General features: G+C 41.6%; 1 protein-coding gene across 1 annotated transcript in view; it reads left to right on the forward strand.

Moving 5' to 3' along the window:
* Positions 1 to 315: 315 nt before the first annotated feature.
* Positions 316 to 26429, forward strand: part of SORCS3 (sortilin related VPS10 domain containing receptor 3) — a 216492-nt gene continuing 190378 nt past the window's right edge. Inside the window, exons 1-3 of the mRNA XM_074875690.1 lie at positions 316 to 357; positions 1258 to 1260; positions 9440 to 9507. Of these exons, the coding sequence (XP_074731791.1) occupies positions 316 to 357; positions 1258 to 1260; positions 9440 to 9507 (113 nt within the window). The remainder of the gene's footprint in view (positions 358 to 1257; positions 1261 to 9439; positions 9508 to 26429) is intronic.

The following is a 26429-nucleotide window of genomic DNA, read 5'->3' on the forward strand; positions in this document are numbered from 1 at the left end:
AATGGCTTAGACACAAAATTCCCCATATAGTTTAACTTCCTGTATAGAACCAGTCAGTCTTGCCTTCAGTCCTCAAGGAAAACCCTCACCTGTCCTGGGAGTTTATGATATCTCAAAGGGCTGTGCTGTCTTACTTTCTGTCAACCATTTTTTTTTCTTTTTTAAATTGAGAACTGTCCCATGAAGGTAATGTACTCACACTTGCAGTTCAAGTCATTCCTTTTCAGGTCCCCATGTCAGAAGCTTTAAGGAGCCTTTCAGTAGGTATGTGACTCCACAGAGTAAAATTGCTGCACGAAATCTGCTGGTTCGCAGATGGTATCAGGCGATAATTGGAAGAAGAATGGAGCCAGCAAAGTAACTGGGGCCTTTTTTCATTTTCTTCTTGAACTTAGGTAGAGATGTGCACACAGCAGCTTTAAAAGGAAGGCAGAGAAGGGAAAAAAAGATAAAATTAAATTTCCCAACTCTTTGGTGGAGGTTTCTTAGTAAGGGGGAAGAATTGGGAGATATGATCCAGCATGGGTTGCTGAATCAATAAAAATAAATTATGAGTTCTTTGCTATCACCTCTTATAATGTATGATAGGGGACCCTTAAATCATATCACTACCTGCCAGGAGAGATTGTATTTATGTTTAACTGAGTTACACAGAGATAAAGCTCAGGCTTCTGTTATTTTAAGCAATCTAGATGTCTTTTCTGGTGGGAATGTGTGTTTATGTGCAGCAAGGCCATCTTGAAGAGCTGGGAAAGACTGTGCTTTGTCAGGGAGGTGGGTCAGATAACCTGGGGGGTCTTTTCTCTCTCTGACTTCTCTGAGTAGTGCTACTTGCTAGCTGCTGATAGTATTGCTGTATCCACCCTCCCCTCTAATGCATTTATTTGTAAAGGTCTGGAATTCTACTTAAATGTCTCCTGTGTTTTACTGCTGTCCTTAAAAACGTGACTAATTCACCACACCTTTCCCAGACACTCTCTCCTGATGCTGTGTGGCTAATAATTCTAAGAATGCTTAACTTTTACGGAGTGATTTTTTTTTTTTTTTTTTTTTTTTTTATTCCTCCCCTGCAAAGAGAACAAAGGCTTTATAATTTGACCTGGTAGCTATGTTTAGGGCTCTACTGCAGCCTCTGGGACAGAATCCAGCTGCTCTTTAAGGGCTGATAACCTTGCTGGAGGCCTTTCTTTTATTTCTTTAGGAAGGAGGTGTTAAGAATGTGGTTGTAATTTTTTTGTGTATGTGTATATTTTGCAGGAGGTATATTTGCTGAAACTGAGGCAGGATTTACCTGTGTGTCTTTTTTTCTATTTCCTTGGAAAAAATGTTATGTGAAACATACTGCCAAATTTTTAATATGTAGTGGAGATGGAAGAGCAATGTGGCTCACTTGCAGATGCTATACAGCTAGTGGCTATGAATACCCCTCATTTGGGTGACAGTTGGAATCTGTGGTTTGGGAGGAGGAGAATCTGACTTCTTTTCCCATGTTACTTTCAAACTTTATAGTCATGAGTCCTGGAAACATTAGTCATTGCTTTGGTGGTGGTGTTACGCAGCTGCATTCACAACCACGGTATGGACTTCTATGTGCAAGGCACTTCAGAATGTATCCTAAATTACAGTCCCTGCAGCAAAATGTTTAAAACCAAAAGCATGAGAAACTCTGGGTTCAATTCAAAATCCTTTCTAGATTTGTGTGAGTCCAGAAAGGTAAATTCATGACACGAAGAGGTGTCTGTCTCAGTGTTGATGCCAATTTCTCTGCTTTTTCTCTGACAGGCTGGGCTTGCCCTTGAACTGCCAAAGCAGAGAACCAACATACAAGAGTCCTGCCCTGCTCCTGCTGGTAATCGCGCAGGAGGAGGGAGCTGGGCTTTCCAGAGCTGGCTCTTTCTGCAAAGCACTGTAGTTGTTTTGGTTATTTTCCACCCTCGGATTCTGTTCATTCACTGCAAGCCCTGTAAACGGGAATTTCAATCTGCTGCTTACATCCCGAGGGCTCTTCTGTGAAGATAATGTGATCTGTCTCCAGCATCCCAGGAGAATCCATGGGAAGACTTCTCTCTGGCTCCTGCTTATTCTGCTGCCTGATTTACATTGAAAGGGAGGAGAACAGGGGACAGAAAGAGCATACAGTGACAGTTTTCGTACTGGAAAGTGAAAAGCAACACAGGCAAAGCCAGGATTAAAGGCAAATATATTTCTTTTAGTTACTGGTTCTTGTTTTGAGGACAAATTTGACAGTCTCAGCTGTTCAGAGATCACAAGTTCACTGGAACATGTTTTGCTTTTGTGTGTGATCCTGGGACTTGTCTCTTTCAATTTCAGAGGGTTCTTTTGCCTGCACTGCCTGAAGCCACCCACAGATCGTTTTTATCTCTCTTGAGACTAAAAAAAAAGAAAAAAAAAAAAAAGGTCCTTTGCTGCTGCTTAAGTTGGCATCACTTTACTCTTGCAAAAGTGCCACTCTGATTTCCAGCGGGCAGGATTTGGCCTGTGTTTGTTGTTAGTACCTCTGCTGTTTTCTTCTTGTGTCTTAGGATGTGCTATTCCTTAACTGCTAGTATCTGGAAATATGTTTTCTTCAGACATGCTCACCAGGCAGGGGAAAAGAAGTTTGATTGGTATTTAAGGTGTGTGTGTTCCTTTTTTTGCTAATTGTTCTGTTATTGTGGGTGAACTTGGATTGGTGCTTTATCTTTCAGGTGATGCTTCTTAACTTAAATTAACTATGTGTGTTGAAGTAGATTATTTCAGCTATGTTAAATTCCTAGATGGAGACTTTTTCAGAATAAAGTGGTCTTTAATTTGATTTTTCTGATGTGTTTGCAAAATGAATTGAACCAAACTCTTAAAAGTTGATTTGGATTCGTCTTCCTGAGTGTTCCCATGTAGAGAAACACTTAATCTCCCTCTGCCTCTGGTTCCTCATCAGTAAAACAATGATGACATTACTTGCCTTGTTTCACAGTGGGGATTCTTGAAGAATCTGTTAACACCTGTGGAATATAAATTCCTCACCTGGGGAGTTTTGTAATAATGCTGTATTCTTCTCACAACTGGAGATGGCACTCCTGGGTATTAGCAACTGCCCTTAGACCTCCAGGGTAAATGGGGATGGTGATGTGTAGTGTGATCACACACATGCATGCATACGTTTTGAGGGTGTATTTGTATGAAGTGATTTTTGTGGGACCAGGGTTATGTAGTAATTGTTTTTGAGAACCACTGATCTAGGAAAACACTTGTACTGGAATAGAGTTAATTTTCTTCAGAGCAGCCTATGTCATGCTGTGTTTTGAACTTTTGGCTAGAACAGTTTTAATAACACACCAACATTTTACATATAGCTGAACAGTGCTTCACAGTGTCAGGTTTTCTGTTTCTCACTCTGCCTGCCCTAGGAGCAGGGTGGGGGCAGTCAAGAACTTGGAAGGGGGCATAGCTAGGACAGCAGGCACGAATTAGCCAAAGAGATATTCTGTCCCATATAATATCACCCTCGGCAATAATAACTGTGGAGAAGTCTTTTCAAAGTAGCCATTGTTCAGAGACCAGCTTTGCATTGGTCTGTAGTGGGAGGCAGTCAGTGACTGCCTTTGCATCATTTGGTTTTTTCACTCTTTCTTTCACTTATTAATCTGTCTTTGTCTGGAATTACAAGTTTTTCTCACTGTTGCTCTTCTGGTTCTCTCCCGCATCCCCTGGGGTGGGGAGTGAGTGAGTGTCTGTGTGGGTGGTTAGTTGCTGGCTGGTGTCAACCCACCACACACTTAAGCACAAATGTATGTTGAGCATGTAAACAATCCTCTTCTCATATTCTGAGTGTTTATACGTGGAAAATTAGGCTGATATTGGTGGCTTTTGCCTGAACTAGCTTTGAAGGAAGAGGTTATATGAAAAACCACCTTACTTAGCAAATTTGTCACCCTGAATAACTCTGTGAGTTTGTTGATCAGTTCATCTTTAATTGCTAATTTTGTGCCTTGAAAAATCACAACTACAAAAACCAAAAAGAAAGAAACAGCTAGGGACCTCCTAGAGCAGTGCTGCTGGCTTTTATGTTCCAGAGCATTTTAAGCCAATTTGCCTTCAGCTGTGAGCAATTTACTGATACTGGTTCCCAGTAGCCTGTGGTTGTTCACATTTTAAAGTTACTTGTTGGATGCTGTTGCTCTCATATGGATTGGGGAAAGGCAGAGGAAAATTGCAGACAAGCGGCCTGTGGCTGGTGTGTGTGGGACAAAAGGTTACAAACATCATAGAAATAGGTCTGTAGGCAGGAAATGGAGACCCCAGCATGCCAGGGCAAGTGAGTGGAGAGGTCTTATTTTTCACGTATAAATCTGTCCGCAATCTCTTTGTTGTGCTGTGCGCTGCTCAGTGCTCATCCCTTTGCTCATTATTAATTACACTTGGTAAATATGTGGACAGGACTACTGATGAGTTGTGTTAATCTCTGTGCTGATATAGCAGGATCACTTAGAGAGGTGATGAATCTCATGAAGTGGATCAGTGTTGGCCTTTCAGATGTCTACTTGAAATGATCACCTACTCTCTCTGGCTGCTGTGCTCTTCTCATTCCTGTCTCTGAGTGTTGCCTGATACAGGAGCATGACTGCCTTTGTGGCACTTTTCAGTTATTCTGAAGTTCGTTGTCAACCTGCTGAAGGAACTGCAATGCCTTTACACTCTAGTTTCTGGGAAACAGTTATATATTCCACTGTGGGATATATGCAAAGCACTGTGCCAGTTTAGAATTGGCAAGATCTGGAGGAGGGTTTAATGAACTAAAGTAATTTTCCTTCATAGTAAAATTTTATAGGTATGAAAGATTGTTACACCACCAAATACTCTGAAGAGCTTCTGAGCACTTTTGTGATTTATGGGTTCAGAGATTCCTAATAATTTTCTGAACAATGGGGATCTCTTCAGGGATGTGTTTTCAAGATGGAATGGAATCTGGGCTACTGTTTCTGGTTATATGTTTTCTGCTTTCATGCCAACCAAGTTGTGTCAAGACTCAAGGCTGCTGGACTGGGCATTCTTGGAGATTTTCTGGTCTTATTTTAGAGATGTGGTCTAAGATATTAAATCTGGATTTAGTGGTTCAGTGTACTGTACAGCGTGATGGTGGGATTTCTCAGTGCCAGAGACTCTTATTCTGTATTGTAGTATAAGCCGTTGAAGCTAAATAATTGACAGGGGTTGGCATTTTTGTCATGCAAGCAGGGTATTCAGCAAACAGTGTAGTTTCTGCAAAACAAAAATATATGAACTGTGGAGAGGGGTGGGTGTGTGTGTAAAATAAAGAGCATAAAGAAATTCACAGGACTGGAACATCACTTGTTTCCAAAGAAAAAATTTTTTCTGATTATCTTTTCTCCATCCCCACTTCTGTCTAGAAAACCAAGACAGTTTATTGAATTATTCAGGTCATTTAGTTTTGTGTAAGCTCAGCTTGAAATTGTGTTTTCCAGAGGTTTGTATTGCCTTAAGGGAGCTATAATTCAGCCTGGCCTATTTCCTCACTCTGTCCTGCAGGCTGGTTTTCCTTTTTTTCATTTTCAACCAGCTGAGCCTCTTGGTGCCCCGAGGGGCACCTGCCCCTGGAGTGTCCTGGGAAGCACAGTGGGGCCCACAGGGGATGGGGAAATTTCACATCTGAGCTGTATTCCCTCGAGTGAGCAGTATGACCCCGGAGAAAAACACAGTTCAGCATTGAGCTGACTTGAAATTAATTTTGGGGAGATTGTTTTGATGAACAGAAACAGTTTAATTTGGCACTATAAGAGTGTTTTCTTATATTGTAAAGAATGCCAAAGTGTAAGTTTTTGCTGTTTCTGAATCAATATCACTTGGAACTTTTTTTGGTTTTATTTTTTTTTCCTCAGAGTGAATTGTTTTCATCTTAAATTAAGTTGAAGAATAGACATTTTCTATGGGATGGCAATTCTAGATTTCCCTTGGTTCAGGGTAAGAAAATGGTTTTTTGAAATAGTACATTAAGTATGAAATCTCCAATTTTCAATCTAATTCAGCTTTTAAAAATTAAAACCATCAAGATTTTCATGCAAAATTACTCTGACACAGAAAAGCCACTGTTATTTGTTAGTGTTGACAAAAACAAGCTAAGCTTCTTCAACTACAAAGTAGAAATCAGAATCAAATGCCTCAGCTTGAATCAATAAGGGTTTTTCCTTTATCCTTTTTTTCTCTTGTCAGAATTCAGTTTTGGAAAATACATCTAATGTTTTTTCCATTCTTTTTGAACTAAAGCATTCAAATAACAGAATGTCTTAGAAAATCTGGTACTTGTCCACATCTGCCGCTGATATCCCTGCTTCTAGTTTCTGCCTAGCATGGTTGCAGTAACATGATGTGGAGGCCTCAGAATAGCCTCTTGAAACACTTTGAAGTTTCCTCTGCAATGCTGTGTCAAAAGCACCCCATGAAAACAACTCGGGAGCCAGCTGTGCCTTTCAGGCTTTGATTTGTCTTAACCGCATGTGACACTTCCTTAGTAGTTACATTTGCTCCGCAGTCTCACAAGGCAGCGTTGTGGGGGAATGTGCTTTCATAGCTTTTCTTGGGAAGGTTTTGTGTTCAGTCTCTCCAATCCTCTCTGGTTTTCAAACTCCCAAACTACTGCAAGAGTTGCCTTTATTGAATCTGAAGTGTCTTGTCTCAAAAGCAAGTCGGGACAGGGTTGAGCCTGAGTGGAGTTGTGGTGCAAGAGCGTTGTCTGGCCTGGGCATGTGTGGCGAGTGATTTTATGGACAGGTTGCTGTAGGTGACTGTACTGTGTTGTATTACCACTGCCTCAGGCAACTCCTGCTATATCCTGGGACCCTTTGTGAGGTTTAACTGCATCGGGATGCTCATGCTTTTGCTTTCCATAAATTAACAACAGGCAGAGCTGGATTTTTGTTAGTCATCCTGGGCGAAAATCCAGAAAAGCCATACTAAACAATGTGCTTTTACTTTAGATTTATACCCAGGAGCTGAGTAGGATTCAACCCACTCCTATAAAGCTGTGTTATCCTGTGGTTTTCAGGGTTTATAATAGATAAGTGACATCTTCGAAAATACAGGGCATAGGAGATCTGCAGAGAGGGACACGAAGAGCTGGGAGAGTATGGATGCTGCCTTTAGTTGTAATTGCAACTTAAGGTAGAATTACTCTGTTTAAATTTGACCAGGATACAGAGATTTTACTTAATATGTTTAGGGCTGGATCCAGGATCCACTGAACTCAACAGAAGTCATCCTGCTGTCTTCAATGCGATTAGGCTCCGAAACTGGAAAACTAACTTTGTGAAACCTCGCCATAGTTGTGAGCAATAAGAAGGCTGTAATGTCTGTCAGGGCAGGGCTTGTGCTGTGGTACAAGGCTTCCTAGAGACTCTGGAGAGGGGTCCTGTACGAGTCCCTGTGAGAATATAGGGAACATGCTAAAAATGGCACACTCATCAGGTTTTAGCTGAGAGCAGGCTGCACTGCTTCCTTCAGCTGGTGTAAGGGGAGGAGGTATACAAATCTTGGTTGCTGCAACTTGCAGGTGGCTCTTCCCCCTTTATATGGGAGGGTGTGTGCAGTGTTTAAATTGCGATAAAAAGGATATGGTCCTCATTTCCCCACTGCACAGCATCGGTTTAGGTTGACATGGGCTCGCATATGCTGACTCAAATCTGCCTGGCAGGTTTCTTTTCACACCCTGCTGGAAACAGCTTGGCTTTTATCTTCCTCCTAAAGGTCTCTGCGTGGGGAAATAAAGGGACAAAATGCAATCAAGGACGGGGAAAGTGAATCCAGTAGAGAGAGGAATGCTCAGAGCATCTATTCTAAAGCCATTAAATTGGGCACCGACCGCATAGTCACGTACCAAGGTCCCTTACTATTTGAACAGGTCTCTTCCCAGTATTATGCTGACAGTAACTGACTGCTGCAGCTGTTGTGATATTGATTAATCCTTTGGCATTTTTCTTCAGAGCTTTAAATGCCTCACCCAGCAGCCTTTCAGCTGGGAAACCTAAATGAAAGGTGTGGTGAGTCCCACTGCTGTGGGAGGAGGAAGAGGCAGACAGATGTGGCTTTTGTTGTAGAAAAGATCCTTGCTGCATAGGAAAACACTAATTAAAACTCAACCCTTTGGGTCACATCTCTCATTTGGACCCATCTTTTAGTGAAAATGTGAAGTACAAAAACAACCAAAACAAAACCCCCCAAGTATTTAGTAAAAATTTCCCTAGATGCTTTCACAGCCCAAGCAGATGCAAGGGAAACTAGTCTGTATCCTGCAAGGAGGAAACAATGCTGAAATGTTAAAAGGATGCAAACCAGAAATGAAGAGATTCCCCAGAGCTCTTTCTGAGGCTGGTCCTGTAGAATCTGAGGGACTGAACTATGTGACATTAAAAAAGCTAAAAAAGCAAGGAGCAAATGTTCAAGTGCTCTTCTTTCACTGAGGAACCTCTATTCTTTCTGCAGAAGCTCCCATCCCATCTGAGCCTGGGAGCTTGCACTGGTGCTTACAGTTTATGAGTTTATGAGGACACACTGCCTTTCTGGAAGAGAGGGTCATTGGGCAATGTAGCTGGTAACTAGGAGGATTACATTTACCTTTGAAATCTGCAATCAGAGCACCAAGGATATCAGAGGAAAGTTATATTCCCCTGTGGCCCCCATGTACTGCTTAACTCCTCTTTCCTCCTACCTCAGTTTTGCAAGGGCATGACTCAGGAGTGTTCATGGCTTGCCAGAAAGTTAGTGGGTCCTGAAGGCTCTGACTCTCTTTCAGTACTGAAGATACAGCTGAAGTTTTGTCTTGCTTAGTGTCTAAGCTGAATGCCATGCTCTGTGTCCCTCTATTTTACAGTTGCAGAAAGGTGGTAACATGTGGAAATTCCCATGCTCCCAGAGTCAATGACAGCAGATAGAGAACAACAAAGCTCGTTCTGGGCAAAATGGACTGTTTTGCTGGGTAGAGATCTTCATAAAGAAACTTGCCAATCCTTTCCATGGAGACTCACCAATTTGTTGTAGCACCTTGAGAAACAGCAACAGTTGACTGTAATTTCGAATTGGGCTGTTGAGTTAAAAATCCGATTCCATCCCTGACCTTGAATAATCATAGTTATAGAGAGGACAGCTCACAATGTTTGATTAATTCCTGTTGGCATGTTTTATTTCAAATGCAAAACGTTTTGAGACTAAAATAAATGTTACTGGTTACATGATGCATTAAGATAATGATTTTATTTTATTTTTTTTTAAACTTACTTGAGCCTATAATACTACAGTTTTAATGGATAAATGCTAAGCTCTCCTTTGGGTGATTTCAGATGCCTTGTGTATTGTTACACAGTCTAAAGGAAAATTTTTTTTTTTCTCTTTCTTTTCCTTTTCTCCTCCTCCCTCCCTTTCCCTTTCCTAGGTGATTCTCATTCTGACAAAGCTCTACGACTTCAACTTGGGGAGCGTTACAGAGAGCTCACTGTGGAGGTAAGTGGATTGTAGAAATCACAGTAACTGTCATGGAGGGGTTGCACTGTGTCTGTTGTAAAACTGGAGGCTGAGCAAGAGGAGTATCCGAGTTGATTAGGGGAGGAGATGGGAGGGAATCTGAGATAACTGGAGTTGCTTTTTGGAAAAGGGACACATGATTAAGAACACATTGCTTTAATGAAGTGGGGTCTGCAAACGAGGGTTTCTTGATGTAAGGACACTTCCCTGGCACACAGAGGGGCTTGGTTTCATTCTTGCCTTTGAGTGTCCTTAGAAAGTCTCTTTATTCCTCAGTGTCTCTGCTATGAGGCTGGCAATGAGATGGTCTCTGTAGATGGTACATGCTTGCTAGAACAATGTCCAAGATGGTATACAACACGGTGATCTTATCTGATCTTAGCCCCATTCTTCAGCCCTGTGATCTGAGATTGTCATCTTGGCAGTGAATCTGTGTTGCCTTGGGCTGTAAGGACAGTAGCCACTGAAGGACTAGACATGTCAGTGATGTACTGGTATCTTCTCCTCTGTGGATAGATTTGGATGGTGTCATGTACCTGACATGCTTCTAGTCTGACATGGGAGGTCAAGTGTCCTGGCCTAGGGAAGCATGCTGCTGGACTGCATGTGTGTTTGTGCATTTAAAAAAATCAATAAAAATCTCCCTCCCCTCCAAAAACCCAAACTCATCTCTATAAACAGGTGAGTTCCCTGACACCTGAAATCACTAATAGTTTCTATCTGCTGGGGATTGCTCTTCCGCATAGCATCCTGCCTGTGGTGTGGACAGTGTATGCCTCTAACAGAATTGCTAGGTGTTTTTTACCCTAAGGACAAAAAAAGGCAGCCAGGGGTTGGGGGAGACCAAGTGCCTTGTGTCAGATTTAACTGGTATATTACAGCAACCTGCTGAAAGTGTAGTTGGTGGAACTGTCAATGCATTGTTGCCATTGCTCTGGGTGTGAGCAGCTTCTTGGCAGATGGTTTCTGGTATTTTCCAGCTAATTTAAAAGCCGCTGTTTGGAGCAGACTTTGGGCATGTGCTGCAGGTTTAGTCCCGATAATGTATTTAAGGGTTAGTTGTTCAGTAGAGCTCTTGAAACTTCTCAATTTGAACAGTACTTCCAAAGCCTAATTGTGCTGTACCATGGTAATCTGCAAAAGTATAAATAACTATGCAGCTAATAAGAGAGAACACAGTCATTTCCACTTACCCTGGTACTTTTCAAGGTATTAAAGCCATAAAAAACTTTTGCCTCTTTGCCTAACAAGTACAAATGAGACTGTGATTGTACTTTAAACGTAATTGCCAAGCAATCTGCTCTGCATAAATAATGTAACAAGCAGGCAAATCCTGTCCTAATACTGAACTCACAGTGTCACCTGAGCTCCGCAGAAAGGTAATAGCAGCATCCCTTTCAGAGGTTTTCCAGACTGACGGAAATGCAGTTCGTCATCAGTACAACTGAAGGCATCCAGTACTTGGTCAGCTGGGGAAGCACACTGATTTGTGTGTTTCATTGTGTTCTGGGACATGCCTGCATCTTTTCTGTAGTGAAGTAGAGGCCAGCGTTGGGGCTTAGACTCAGAGATGTTGAGAAGTCAGAACTTCCTGGGTTCTCTTCTATGGTTTGCGAGGCAAGCTCAGGGTAAGAGCTAGTAGGTAGAGCTCCTGGCTCTAAACCTTAGTTTCCTACCTGGAAAATTCAAGATTAAGCCATGTTGTACTTCCGTGGGTGGTGTGGAGTCTTAAAGAGTGGCTATGAGTTTCTTTGGAAAGGACATTGTAGAAATGCAAATAGATACTAAGTGGAAGCAATAAGCCAAAAGAAAGACTCATTTTCTCAGGATTTTCTGTTATATTTGCACATTAAGGCCTCTGAATCTTTGCATTATTTAAATTGGTACTTTTCAATATTTTCTTTTAATCTTTGAGACCCTGAAAATTTCAAAAGGAGGATCTGTCTTTGCAGAGTGAATTTAAACCTTCTGGCAATAGGTTTGCTTTCCCTAGTTACTTTTTGTAGACTCCTTCAAAGCCATCTTTGAGCCCCCAAAACTGACAGGTCACAAACTGAATGCAACTATCAAGTAATTATCAGAAGGAGGTCTGGACATTTCCAGGAGATTCATGTTTTTGGTTGTTTTTTTTCCCTTCTTCCTGTTTTCTGGGAATATGACACATCCTTTCTGCTAACCAGGAGTCCTGCCCATCTGTGCAGTGGTGCTGCTGCATGATATCTATTCTGTACATTTGGCAAACACAGTTGCTTCCACAAGAGAGGAGTGGCTTTTGTGGCAGAGAGCGATGAATCACATGGCAGGGCTTCAAAGGATGCTAAGATAGAGCAGAGTGCAATGCAATCTCCAAATATTATCTTGCCTCTGCCTGCTTCATGCATCAAAAGCTTTCTCTCAGTTCCCCCTGGGTTATAGCATGAGAGGCTTCTTTTAATGGAAAACTGAATTGCCATATAAGAGAAATTTCTAATCCCTGCATCTAAATACAAAGACAAGTAAATCAATAAGAAAACATCCTGAATGTAATTAAAAAAGGGAGCGAGAGCAAGAGAGGGAGAGAAGAGAATTAAAAGTTATGTTGAAAGCTGCTCCTACATCAGGCTGATACGAGTTTAGACAGAGGAAATGCTAGTCATCCTTTGAATGCAAGAACACAGCCATTGCTCTAATAAGCAAATTCATGCTTCTGAGGCCCAAAAAAATCACAGAGAAGGCCTCTATTGCTACTGAAGCAGCCAGCCTTGAAGCAGCCAGTTTCAAGGAAAAGATACCCCCCCACATCCACCCAGCCATACCCCTGTCCCTTGTGAATGACATCTCTTCTTGGTCACAAGAGATACCTGTCAGTTTTGGTTTAGATTTTTTTTTTTTCTCACCGAATTGAGTGGACATGATCGTTTCCTTCCTGTGAAAGGAAGCTACTTTACTGCAGTTGTACTTGTGATGGTGTGAGACATCAGAGTCTGTGGAGAGAGTCTTTTTGTAGGTCAGCAAATGTAACTGTAAAAATTATTTAAGCTTTTCAGGCATGCAAACCCTTCATCAGTTCTCATTGCCTAGCAAAGTATCTAACTGGGTAGCTGAGAATCTAGCTACGTCCTGCCTGCTTTAAGTGAAAATTGGATTTAGTGTTGGACATATCATTTCTGCAGAATTCCCACCCCAACATTTCTCTATCAACAAAAGGAAAATTGTTCTCCCTCTTAATCTGTAAACTTATATGGTTTTGATTTGAAGTGCTGTTGGAATACCTCTAATTCCCAGACCCTCTGTAGGCCAGGGTCCCTGCATCAAACTTCATTTCCCGTGATGAACTGTAATCACACAGGAGTGATTTGTCATGAAGTATGAACACTCTGTTAAGAGCAGGCGCCAGGCTGCTTCACAGGAATTGTAGTCCAGGAAGACATCTATTGGACAGAGGAGAATGAGAGGGTTAGATATGCAAAATATGGTGTCTAAAAGGCACCGTTCACAACCAAGAGTTGAAGGTTTGGGTAGGGGCTTTTTTGGCCTATTTTTCTATTGCAAATCTCAGGCAAATTTTGTTAGGAGGAGGAGAGAAGGGAAAGTCTATTCAGTGGCTTATTTCTTGAAATGTGTGTGTTCATAACACTTCCAGATCTGACCATAGAAACTGTGTTTGTAATAAATGAGTTTTGGTTTCAGGTGTATGTTGTGTTTGGATATATGGGGACTTCTGTAGGTTATACGGTAGGCAGTAAGTCCTTTCATTAGTTAATCTTGTTGCTGTCCAGTGGTTTCCTTCTTGTGTTGTGAGTGTGAATAAACAGGAGGAATCTGTTGAGCTCCTTTTCTTATTCCATGGGCCTTTCAGATTTCACAGGTTTTACATGCAAAGGAAGAGCCTTGTGAACGTTTCCTTGCTTGTTGCTAGTCCTGTCCCCTGTCTAAGCTGTACAGTATTGAGACAGGGTTATGTGAATGTGACATTCTGGGTAAGTATTTAAAGGTGTTATTGAAATATTTAAAATGTTTTCAACTGTTTCAGCCAGTGTGGGTTGAGCAGTTATTTCTGTTAAGGTAACAGGAATAAGACTTTTTCCACTGTTGCCTTTTTTAGTATCCAGGAACAGTTATATTTATTTGGATTGCAGTAGCTAAAAAGATAGCCTCCATCCCAAGGGAGCTTTCAATCTCAGATGAAGACAAAGAGACAACAGGGCAATCCAGCAGACAGGAGAAGTGCAAGTTAGCAGGGCAGTATTTATGATAAATGTGATGGCCATGACTACAACACATCAGCTAATTAGGCAGTGGGGAGTAGTTCAGATTTTCTTCCAAAGTGCAAGCACTTGCATGTGTCAGCTCTGAAGTCCCCGCTACCATTTTACCCACCTTTGATGGGTCCCTTGGAGTTCCCCTCCTCTGGCTGTGGTCCCAGTTAAATTATCTGATGGTACATAATGCTGGCCCATGCATTAACCCATACTCAAAACCATGATTGACTCTGCTTAAGAGGCTAAAATGCTGATGAAGGGATTTTTACATATATTCCTTCTTGTTTTCTTGTTTATTAAACAAGAAATTATGTTTCCATGGCAGCAGTCAAAAATCCCCAAGCATTTTGTTACCCTGGTGTCCACTGTACCTGAAGAGGTTGGTCTGTCATCTTAGCCTCTGTGTTGAGTTAAAAGAACAACAGAAACTTTTAGCTTTTTATTAAAGACAGCTGCAACTCCTAGCTTGGAACTGAGAGGAGTAAAACCTCTCAGCTTGGTTGCAAGCTGCCTTATATCTTGCATTGCTCTTTCATTCAGTTTTGTTTGAATTACCAAAGGGCTTTATGCTGTTCCTCCTATGTCCTTGCCTCTTCACTTTCCTGCAGCCTCTCTAGAGACCATCAGTATGTTTCAGTGTATCTCTAGCATTTGTTGTCTTTGCAAAGTTTCACAGCTCACGACTTCTCTGACCTAGGTTCATGAATTGCACATGGAGCTGACTTCACATAGGGCTGCTCTGCAGGTGCTAAATGGTGAATCTGGTGTGAAATGCCATGTCTCCCCTTTGGGAACTAGGGTTTAGTTGTAGCAGCCTCTAAAATGGGTGAGTAGGAAGGCAAAGATTAGGAGATTGAATAAACCTGACTCAGATTTCCATATCATCCTCTGTGAAACAAGCTAAACTTGAAATAAGTCATGGCACAGTTAGAGCTTGCTTAACAGTGTTTCTGTCCCAGTGGCAATACATTATTTACACTGTGGAGCTGAGAATGGCAATTTCTGGTTTGTGCTACAACCTCTTGCTCAGTACTGCTCAGGTTCCACGTGTTTTGCAATGGGGCATTGTAGTTTTTCTGGAATTTGTTGTATAGAAATGCAGTCTCCAGACAGCTGCCGTGACCAGCTGACATCTCCCTGCAGTATTGACAAATCTGATTATATTTATTGTTTTTCACTTTTATGCTAGTGATATGCATATTAGATACATGTTATATTCTGGGGGGCTGTATTCAGGCATAAAGTCAATGGAGCTGGTTTTCAAATTAGTAATGCTTCCCGTTATTGCTCTCATTTGTCATTTTTTAACAACATTGCGAAGTGCAGAAATCCTGTACTGATGATGAGAAGGGTTTCTTATATCTGCAATCAGTCATCAGGGCATGGAGGGAAGTAGCCAGCTGGGTGTGCAAGCATATCCCTGGCCTCTCTTGGATTTGAAAACCAGACTGCCCAAAAGTTTGGCATCACCACTGTTGTTGTTTGTTAGAGTGTATAAATAGCCTAGTTTGATGGTGGCTAGTTTTTTCAGGCTATGGGAGCCACCTCTCAATCTTCATGGCTGAGAGCTGCTAGGTGTAGACTATGTTTGCTGAAGAACTAAGCGAATGGGGAACTGCAGCAGATGACTGCAGTGTGAGATATAAGAGTTGTTCCTCAGGGGTCCCAGCACCCTGAGTTGCGATTAGTGTGAGCCTTCAGCAGCATCCCAGTTCTTAACCTCTGGTATTGCTGATTTGTCTTTTCCCCACAGTGGGTGATTCAGTTCACCCTGGTGCAGTGCAGCCTGGCTGTCAGTCACAGATGCCATCTTGACATGGGAGCCATACTTGAACTATTTGGGAGATGCATAGTAGCTGCATGTGGGCCATTCCTGAGCTAGCTGCTGCCAAATGATGATCATGGCCATTTAATAGAGAAGTTCTTTGACCCAAAGAGCTAGGTAGTCACTAGCTGTGAAAAATAGAAAATGGAGCATTCTAGAGCTAAATGAAAATTTCTTCTTTGCTCTCATGGCTAAATTCCTGCTTATTTTGGAGAAACAGGTCTTGTTCTCTTGCTCAGGCTGACATACCAGGTTTGGCAGAGGCTCCTGACATCTGTATTTGTCCAGCTGTACATGTGTTGCAGCAGGCATTGGAAAGTGGGTCCCAGTTAATAAACAAGAGCAAGAGAGAAAGTTTTACAGGTGAAGATAGCTGTTGAGTGTCAGCAAGGAGACACAAGGATGGGTAAAGGGCATTGCATAGTTACACTGTAAGGATGTTAAATGTTCACAAAAGGCTATACATACAATGGCGTTTCTGTACTCTTTTCATAACTATTAAGAACAATAAAGGGGTGGCTTAGCTTCCTTGTGTTTGCTGGTTTAGGGGGATACCTGTGACAAAGTTAGAAGTTGCAAGTTATCAGGTGGTGATAACCACTGACCACCTTATCCCACTATATAAGTGAAGCCATTTGAAGTAACTAATTATGTCCTGATTGAAAATGTTTTTCTGGTTTGAGGTGATTCATCATCCTTCCAGTTGTTGTTGTCCAAAGGCCTAAACAAATCTTTTATTGTGAACTTCAGGAAATGTTTGGATTTGCTTGGGCTGTGTGTAGCTAAATGTGAAGATCTGTGGGAATTTAAAAAAAAAAAAAGCACACCACAAAGCAACAAAACACCCCAAACAAAAAGGAAAGAAAATTCAGGGAGTGGAACGGAATGAACTATAGGTTTAGCCTTCCTCGAATGTCCCAGACAGTCCCAGGTGGTGTCCGGAGCATACATTCTTTGCAGTTCAAAATGGAAGCAAGTGCTGTCATTGCAACAAATGGATAACATGAGTTAAAACTGTTTTAAACACTTGTTTTTGTAACCAGTGAAAATTAATAGGCTTATCTTAACTCTAAAACATAGCCCTGAATTTAGGTAAACTCAGTAATGGTAACAAAAAGAAGACCTCATTCTTTAATTTTTTTATTTCATTCTTTAAGTATATGACTGACTTCTGGAGAGAAGTTTCATTTCTCTCCATGTTGCTTACCTAGACCTATTATATCCCACAGGATTTATCCACAAGTGAATAGTAAGGGTCACAACTCTACTTTCTGATGGTTTGCTGCTTTAACAAGCAACCACATTAATGTTACCTCAGGGATGGTGGGGACCAAGGGGAGCAATGCAAAGTCATGTGAAAAGTAGCCTAGGAAATGAGTCTAAAAGGCTTTGTATGTGTCTTGAGGTGGTGTGTAGATCAAAGTACCACCTTTGCTTATTAAGATGCCTGAGTCACGTTGTTTCACAGAGCTCATTTGTCTTTCATGAACCAGCCTTCTGGCTGGTCCATTTGTTGTGTCTCTTAATTGCTCCATCAATGACCTTTCTGTGGGGGTGGGGATATTATCAGACAGGGGACCTTTTGGATTTATTAATTTTTTGTTTGCCAAGAAAGCGCTGAGACTAATTGCCAAGACTTCCCAGAAGATATTAGTTTACAAATTTTAATGACACTTATGATTTATTAATGTGCTTCCCCCTGCATCTGCTCATCCCTATTCCTTGGTGGAATTCCTGCTGAATCAGAGAGAATTAATAAAAACAGAACTGCAGATTGTAATGGTGTTTTAGCTAGGCTGTTAATTAAAAAATTTTACCAATATTCAGAGTGCTTTATTCATATCCATGATTCTCTGAAGACAGAAGTAAGCCTTGGCTTTGACTACGTTCTGCCCCAAGAATCTTGATTTGGTGAGGGTGTTACATGGTGGCGGCACAGAGGTTCATGTTTACATGTGCACGTAACTCACTGTTCAACATGTGCTACACATCCCGACTCTGTGCTTCATTCACAGATCTTTTGCAGCTTGAAAGTGGGGGCTGCTGTGGTGAAATTGTCAAACATGTGGTTGTGGAAGGACTGGACTGGTCACTAATGATGGATGCTGCAGATATGTTTGTGAGAGGAATGTGTTCATTAAGTAAGTTTAGAAAGGTCATGTGGTTGTACATCAGTTTTGATCTCATAGAAAACTGGGTTATTGGGATGTTCCTGTTAATAGGTAGGCCTGGGAATTTTTGGATACATCTTGTTTTTTGGCTGGGGACAGAGAGCCAAGATATCCACCTTTGTTCTTAGGACAAAGGTGGGATTCCAGATAAAATGTAGAGAGGGCAAATGAGCTGTATTTTGTTTTAATTTCCCATGTTTCATTTAAGAGCCCCAGCCATCTCCCTTTTCCTTTCTTCCTCATAACTGTTGAATTATTTATACTCTGCAAAAGAACTCCAACAGGAGAGCCTGAGAATCTCTCCAGGGAGAGACTGATACTAATCTTATGTGTGGAAGATCCAAGTTCAAGCCCTTGCTCTGAATAAGCATAAAAGGAAGTGCTTTTTTATTCCACAAGTAATTAAATTGTGTAACTCATTGCTACAGGATGTTGTGAGGCAGAAATAATAAAAGCATAAATGGATTTCAAAAGGGAGTTCAGTGAATTAATGGAGGATATTTCTGTGGTGGCTGTTAAACGTGATAGTGTGGCAGTAGCCTGTGGCTTACATTAATTATTTTATGATATGACATTCAAGGAACAGACAGGTCTACAGCTTTTGGATCAGTGTTGCAGAAACATCATCCATTCTTTCTTATCTATTCTTCAGCAATGAGCTATTCATGTTTTAGGTTTTTTTCATGGAATAGCTGGGGTTGCACTGGAGACATGACATGCCACAGCATTTTAGTGGTTTTGGGATTTGAAGATCTCTAAGTCAAGAGAGCTAGGGAAGAGACCATGGGCAGAATCATGCTGTCTTTTATCTCTTCCTTATAATTTTCCAAGAATGTTCTGTGGCAGATTAGCAGGCAATACAAATTTTTGATATGACCTACAGTGGCTCTCTTATTCAACCAAGGGATTTGAGTCTTTTGCACCACAGGTAGGTTCTCCATCCATTGCCCAACTGGTGGCTATCTTGGATGCTGTCACATTTTCTTAGTAAAGCTGTTTTATTGGACTAAAAGTATATTTTGTAGTTAAAAACAAAACCACCACAAAACCTTAGAGCATCTTTGATGTAATTTAATTTTTCAGCCAGTCCTTTCAGGCATACAACTGGGTTTCATCATCCTGACAATGGAAACTTAAACCTGGTCAGATCTCTAGCCTTTCTATTCCAGAAAACTAGATGATGGAATTGGGAAATTTAAGGAATTAAATACAAAAAGATGTTTCTGGTATTGACACAATCATGAGGATCTCAGTGTGAATTAATAAAATCTGTTGTGGAAAAAAAAAAAAGGTGTTTTAGGGAGCTGTAAGAATATGCTTGTCCCTGCTTTTTGTAGCTTATAAACACTCTATTTAACATAGTATTTCTGTCCCTGTTAATGATCATCTTTGATTATGAGCTTCTCAAGAAGGGAGACATCCTATCTCATCAGAAAAGAATTTTGGGCTCAGGTCATGTTCCCAGTCGTGGGGCTTTGGTGGAGAAGGTTAGAGGAAGCTTTGCCAAAAGTGAATGTGGTTTTTTTTTTTTTAAGCATCACAGTCCCTGTGAGGTCATCTTGTCAGGGATGGCAGGCAAAGCGTGTTTGTAGTGCTTTGCCTACTTGTTTAGAAAAGTAGCAAGGCAGCATTCAGGAGGGAGTTTGTAGCCAAGAACCTGCTGTTGCAGATCCTGTGGGTGTTGTGACTGTTGCTGCATCAGCAGAGCTGCATCTGTTAACAGGAATTGGCTATTCCATCTCTTCTTTATCATTTGGAGCAGCAATTCCATTGCTCTCATTAGAGAGCTGCTCCTTTTGTTGAGTTATCTCATCTTACATTCTAATTGGATTCGGATGCCGACTGCAAAACTTCTCACAGGAAGCCACACTTAAAGATGAATTTGCTGTGGCCTTACTAATGTCTTTTTCTGATCGCTCTTTACAGTGCAGAGGAGTTTTGTTGGCACAAATTAGTAGCGGATGCATTCGACGTGGATATGTGGCAATATTAATGAAAACCACACGTTAAATTCACTTATAAATATGCAAATAGATAATAGCAAAATAGAACTTTCATAATAAATTACGTAAGAACTTTCATACTAGATCTGATCTAGTAGGACATGGAAAGCCTGAAAAGAGATGCCAAGAAAAGAATATGGTAAAAATCTTACAAAATTATGTGGCGTGGATAGGGTCTCTACTAAAGCGAGTGGGTGGAGCATCTCTCATATGAGGAAAGGCTGAGAGAGCTGGGACTCTTCAGCCTAGAGAAGAAAAGGCTTGGGGTGGGAGTGAATCTCATCAATGTATGCAAATACTGAAGGGTGGATGCAAAGAAAATGGTGCCAGGCTCTTCAGTGGTGCTCAGTGACAGGACAAGAGAAAACAAATGGGCATGAACTGAAACTCAGGAGGTTCCCTCTGAATATCAGGAAACCTTTTTTACTGTGTAGGTGACTGAGCACTGGCACAGGTTGTCCAGGAAGGTTGTGGAGTCTCCATTCTTGGACATACTCAAAAGCCATCTGGAGTAGTCCTGGGCAACTGGTTCTAGGTGGGCCTGCTTGAGCAGGGGATTGGACCAGATGAGCTCCAGAGGTCCTTTCCAACCTCAACATTTTCTGATTCTGTGAAAAATAAAGGAGCATTGGACAAAGGTTTGTAACAAGTAGAATTTGGTTCTTAGGACAATGTTGTAGTTAACCTGTGGATCTCCTTGTTGGAGCATGTTTTGGTAGGTAAAGTTCACGTGGGTTCAAGTGGAGTCTAGACTTGTTCCTAGAAGCAAAAAAAATCTGTCAAGGATTACATTACATGCAAAGACTTTTATCTGTGGCTCAGAAAGTCCCCTGGCCTCTGATTAATTAGATAGAGATAAGCACTGCCACTTACTCTACAGGCCATCAGGGCTGGATCAGGAGCCAGCACGTTCTTGCACAGAACAGTTTCTGTAATAGTGCCACCTCAGGGCTTTCTGCAGGATGCGGCTCCCCTATCCACACTAAACCTAGGCTTTACATTAGCTTACATGATTTGTTTCTGTTTGAGTAAGCTGTTCTTTTCCTTTCTCTTCCCCTCTCCCTTCTCCCTTGACTTTTCTTTTCTTTCCAATTAGGTTTGGGACTAAGTCATATAAATCTTTGATGCTTTGTACAGTGGCTGGTAGAATTTAGTACTTTAACATGGGTTGTGTCTGTTTATATTGTTGTTTTATTATGTTGTGGTTTCTTTTCCCTCAAATGCACTGCCATTTTATAATGGCTATAAATAATCTGAAGCATGGAGAAACATTGTTAAAAAATGTGCAAGAAATCCTTCAATCTTCCTTTTAGTCTGGTCTGTCTCTTTCATTATCTCTGTGGTACATTCATTAGGCTTCTAATGAAGTTAATAAGTGCCCAGTATCAAGCAGTCACTTCTCCAAATAATATTTACAAAGAGCTACATTCCCCTAGCCTGAAAGGTAGCCTTTGATTTATTTACTTACTGTGTGTTCTTCATCTGTAAAATCTGTCAGCCCATTCTTTTACAGTATATGCCTGACCAAGTGAAAATGAAAGCTCCTGTAAAATACTAGATCATGGGAAGCTAGTGTATTTTTGCATGTAGGATTTCTGCCTTTGAATAAAAACTGTAAAAGGCTAGTGAGGCCATTCTGTAACCAGATTATCAGGGCTTGCTTCTGGGTCTTTGATGGCCAGTTACTTCAGACAATTGCCTTTGTAAATATTAGTAGTCACTCATATCCAGTTATCCCTGAAGCTTGCTGCCCAGATGCCTGAATCTAGCAACAGGCTATCTGCAGGAGCTGGGCATTCAGCATCCTGCAAGTCTGGTCAGGGATGCAAATGTGGTGCTATATTGGAATAGTTGAGGGATATTACCCCATGATAAATCTAAGAATATTGTATGGCATCTGTAACAGGACAGTTACATTTTGTTTTATGGATCTTGTAGTTTAGCTCAGAGGATCTGTGATGAAGATGATAATAGGATACTGGTTACAGGAAAATGGCTGGGGTGTTAATACAACCATTACTGCCAAACCTTATTGCAAAGTCAGGTAGTACTTTTGCCCAGGGGTGAGAGGCCCACTATGAACTTTCCTGAGTGAGTTCTGGTGCATTTGAGATACAACTGTCTCCAGCTATCTGTAACTACTGCCAGAAGCACAGGGCTTCACAGCAGAGTTAACTGGGCTGAATGGATGTATGCAGCTCAAGTGTTCCCAGGGTCTTGGCATGGACTCACATACCTTGGGGTCTAAGTTCATACACTGTGCTGTGCAGTGGAGTGGGGCAGGCAAGGAATAATCTGGAACTAGTACCATCTGTGATCACCAGTTTGTAGAAGCCCTGGGAGGTTCAAAGGCCACCTGGGGAGAGGTACACAGAAAGGAAGAGCAACCAGTCACTGGGACATGGGTTCAAGTCTTGTGGGCATCTGAAGCTCACAAGAAGTAATCAGCCCCATGGAAAGAGAAATGCACTTACCGTCTGTCCTCTTTCATCATTTTCTCTGAAATGTTAGAAATTCTAATAGTGATTTGCTTTAAGAAGGAAGCCTGGTTCTCGATTATTGGCCCTGGAGGGGGAAGAGCAAGCAGCAGGTTCAGAGCAGAAGCTGGGAACAGCATGGGGAAGAGTGGTCCGCACATAGGGAATAGGTCCCAGGACCTGATGTGGGAACAGGAGAATCATACAACTTGCATCAGCACCAAGGGATGTATGAGTTCCCTGAGGACTTAGCAGACTGTGATCCACCTGTGGCTTTGAGTTACTTGCAGCTGTAAGCGTGACTGAGGAAAACCAGGGCAGTAAGATTATCTGTTAAAATGTAAGGTTTCAGATATAATGTTATATTGCCATGGACTAGTTAAGGATACAGAGTAAGCAGTGGACCATGGTACATCATTCAGTGTGCCTCTAATAGAGTACAGAATAAATGTTCCATGGAAGATTAAAATCCCATTGGTTCTATTATCTGTAACCAATAAAGGTAAAAGAGACATCTATGAGGAATACAGAGTTAGCGCAGCACGTTTAGCTCTGTACCCACAAATGCTTGTTTTCTATCTTGGTCAAGGCACAGGAAACAAAGCAAGAGAAGCTTTGTGTTTGTTTTTGTTTGGTTTGGGATTGGTGGGTTTTTTTGGTGTTTTTTTTTTTTTTTTTTTTTTTTTTTTTTTTTTTTTCCTGGAAGAGTATGTGGCAGGGGAGACTGTGGTGGACCATGTACCTCTCTGAGGACTTGGAAGGTGGTCTGCACCAATGTTACCTCAGCACAGGGGCTGAGGGGTGTTAGTCACACCACCTGAGAAGTTAATATCTTGTCCTGTGGTGTTTTAATAGTGATGAGCACATCTGGCTCATCCCACCTCTTCTGTGGTGGGAGATATATAAGAAGCCCCTACTTCCTCTTTAAGTGCTCATTTTTTATAGTGACAGGGCATGTGGTTTGTCTGGGGAACAGATGAGGGTGAAGTTAGGCTGTAGTCTAGCTTAGTTGTTTAGCTATATCTGATCCAATCAGGGTGCATGCACCTGGTGACTAGTTCATCATGAAATATCCTTTATTGCATAACATATCAGAAGAATCAGCGTTGTGACTGTGCAGACATGGGAATAGTGCTTTTCCTTGGTATGCAAGAGCAAACTTGTTCTTCTTGTGTATTCCAGAGTGTCACTGGACATGGCACTTTGCAAACATGCCCACCTGGCAAATGAGGCAATTGATTTGGTACTTGCACTGCTAGGAAGCTTTTGAGGCGTGCTTGGCAGTGCCATTGCAGAGTAGCTCAAGTCTCATGGAAAAGCGGGTTCTTGAATTCTTCAGGGCAGATGTTCCACCTTTGTATTGTTAAAGTCTCTGTATCACTTGCAGGAAGCAAAGGTAAAATCCTTTGTTCCTAGGGCTTCTTCCTTGTGCTACCTTTATCTTACTTCCGTGGTCACTGTGTTCCCTCTCGTTCTGTGTGACAAAACCCATTACAAATGCTGCAGTAGGCCATGTTGCAAACTCTTATCTTTAAAAATGACATTCATAAAGGTTAATAATTGGAATGAGCTCTGGCAGTTACTAATTAGCACCATTACACAATCAGCTCACATTCTGGCAGCATTAAGCATGCTTAATCAGTCAATTATCATTGATCTCGTAAAGTACTGCTCTAAAGTTAGCATAAGGTGCCTTTGTGAGTGAAGGGAGGAAATTTGACAGCACTACATGGTCAGGCTGCTGGGAATGTGTGGTTTGAGGGACCAGTGTTGTGTACCTGATTGTGATGGATGGATCTGAATTAGAAATCAAATAGTACAGACATGCCTTCAAACAGAGGTGTAAATAGGTTCTACCACTGTATCTCTGTGCCATTCCAAACAATAAGGGTGTTCAGTGAAAGAGCTGGCTTTGGGGAAAAAGGGGTTTAATGGTTTCAATGAATCTCAGTTAACATGATGATTTACAAGCTTTCCAAAGGACAGCTGGAGTGTAAGGTATTTTTTCCTTGTTTTTATTTTTCTTCATGTGACTAATTGTTCTTGAGGTAAGGAAGTTGCAAACAAGGTGGGAGGCACAGGATTTCCCTTTAGAAGTGTTGCATAAAGGTATTAATCTCGTTAATCCAAATGTTATGACTGTTTTGTGCTCTCAGAAACTCACAGGTGTGGAGCCTTTGCTGTTTGCTGGCTTAGAGTGCAGAGGGAGCAGGCTTGACTACTGCACAGAATAGCTATGGTTTTCTAGCCAATGTTTTGCTCTTCCTGACTTGAGTGTGGGCAGAACATGCATCTCTTCTAAAACCATCTGTTGTTTGTGCCTGGTCAGGAAGGTGCAGAGATGTGTGGCCCACGCAATCAAGGATGGTGGCTACAGTCCAGTGCATGAAGGAGACTGTCCAGATCACTGTATGGAAAATGAATGTGTGGAGCAGAGGTGATCAGGGCTGACGCATTGGTCTCTGCTCTTTGTTGCTTGCTTCTATAATTCTGTCTTTTGACTGTTTAAGATATGGTCTGCAATGTGTGTAAATTCACAGGGAATTGCATAGACCTGGATAGAATGGGAACATCGTCGATGATATGTTGTAATGCAAGGGGAGTTCAAGATACTGTGAGAGTAAAGAAACTTGTATAGGTGAAAGCACCAGGAAAAACATGAGTTGTGCTTGATTCCCCTTTGGAATTTGGCCCAGGGCCTCAATCTATTTAGGATAAGGAAAAATGTATTGTTGTGATTATCTTGAAGTGCATTTTTAACCTTCCTCTTGCTCTCCTGCTGCTTATCCTCTGGAACTTTTTGTTGTGGGCAAATGATCCAGAAAAAAAATCTGGTTAGACTCTTACAGGGTAGATGCTTCCCAAAAACCTTTTTGTTTCTGTGCAACAGAAATCTGAGAATACACTTCAGGGCTGACTGAAGTCAAAAGTACATTGATTTCTTTCTGTATGTCTGAACTTTTGCCTTTGCTCTTGGCAAAAATCTGCAAGGGATCTTGGGAGTAGGCACAAGAAAAAACATGTCAGAAGGTCAACTCTGGCTCCAGCTCCTGTAAAAAAATTAGCCCAATGCAAAGGAGTATGTTTAAAAACTACTTTTCCATACATCTGATTACAGTAGTAGAAAGTGAGTGCAAGCATGAAATATCCAGACCCCTAAAATTTCCTTCCTGCTATTAAATTATCCATAAAACTGTGCCCCCATATCAAGAAAAGGCTCGCAGGTTATTGTTATGTGTACTTACTTTAAGGATGCTCAATGATTCATTGTTGTTGATGATACGAGGCACAGGGCTAAGGTTCACTTGAGCTGCAAAAGCTTCTCAGAAGGGTAAAGGAAGCTTGGTAGAAGAGGTGTGAAGAATTTGTACATGGTTAGTGATTGTACAATGATTATTTAACCTGGAGAGAGAAAATATTTAGAGGAACCTATTTAGACATAAGTCACTAATGTAGGATTCACATCTGGAGGGGGTTGGACTAGATGACCTTTAAAGGTCCATTCCAACCCCTTCCAACATGTCTTCGTGTATCAGGTTCTTGGCCTGAGAAACTCCCCTGAGCAAACCCTGGGGCAGCCCTGTGGAAATCTGTGCCTCAGGAGAAGCTGGTAAGAGCTGCTGCTTGGGCTGAGTGCCAAAGCAGAGCTCTGGCTTCTGGGCACAGATGCTGTGCTACAGAGCTCAGGCAGGGGTTTCCTCCCAAAGCCTCCAACAATGCATAACCTGTGTGGGGTCTTACGGGGTTGATGAATACTCTTGAAGAAATGTTCAAGACTTGGGACTTGGAATTGGTAGATGGCTCCAGTGTGCTGCTGTATGACAAATGATGCCTTCTCTGGTGGCAGGTGACATTACCTATGAAGTGTGACTTGGTATGACAACAAATACTAAGATAACATCTGTAAGTGGAGCTAATTTTAGTAAAGAGGTGCCAGACCGTAGTAGCTCAGTTAAAAAAAAGAAAAACAAACCTGTTGGATGCTTTGTTCTTATAGCATTCTTGTAAGCATATAAATATATACAGAACAACCATCCCTGCCTTCCCCCCCGCCCCCAACATCTATTCTCAGTTACTGAATAACTTGCAGCAGTGCAGAGGCAGGTTTTAGGAAAAACCTCCTTAAAGCTGAGCATGGATTGCTTGGCAAGGTGGGAAGTCTCCATTTTAAAAGACTTCAAGTG

Source organism: Strix uralensis, chromosome 7, assembly GCF_047716275.1.
Source record: "Strix uralensis isolate ZFMK-TIS-50842 chromosome 7, bStrUra1, whole genome shotgun sequence".
Taxonomy (NCBI): domain Eukaryota; kingdom Metazoa; phylum Chordata; class Aves; order Strigiformes; family Strigidae; genus Strix; species Strix uralensis.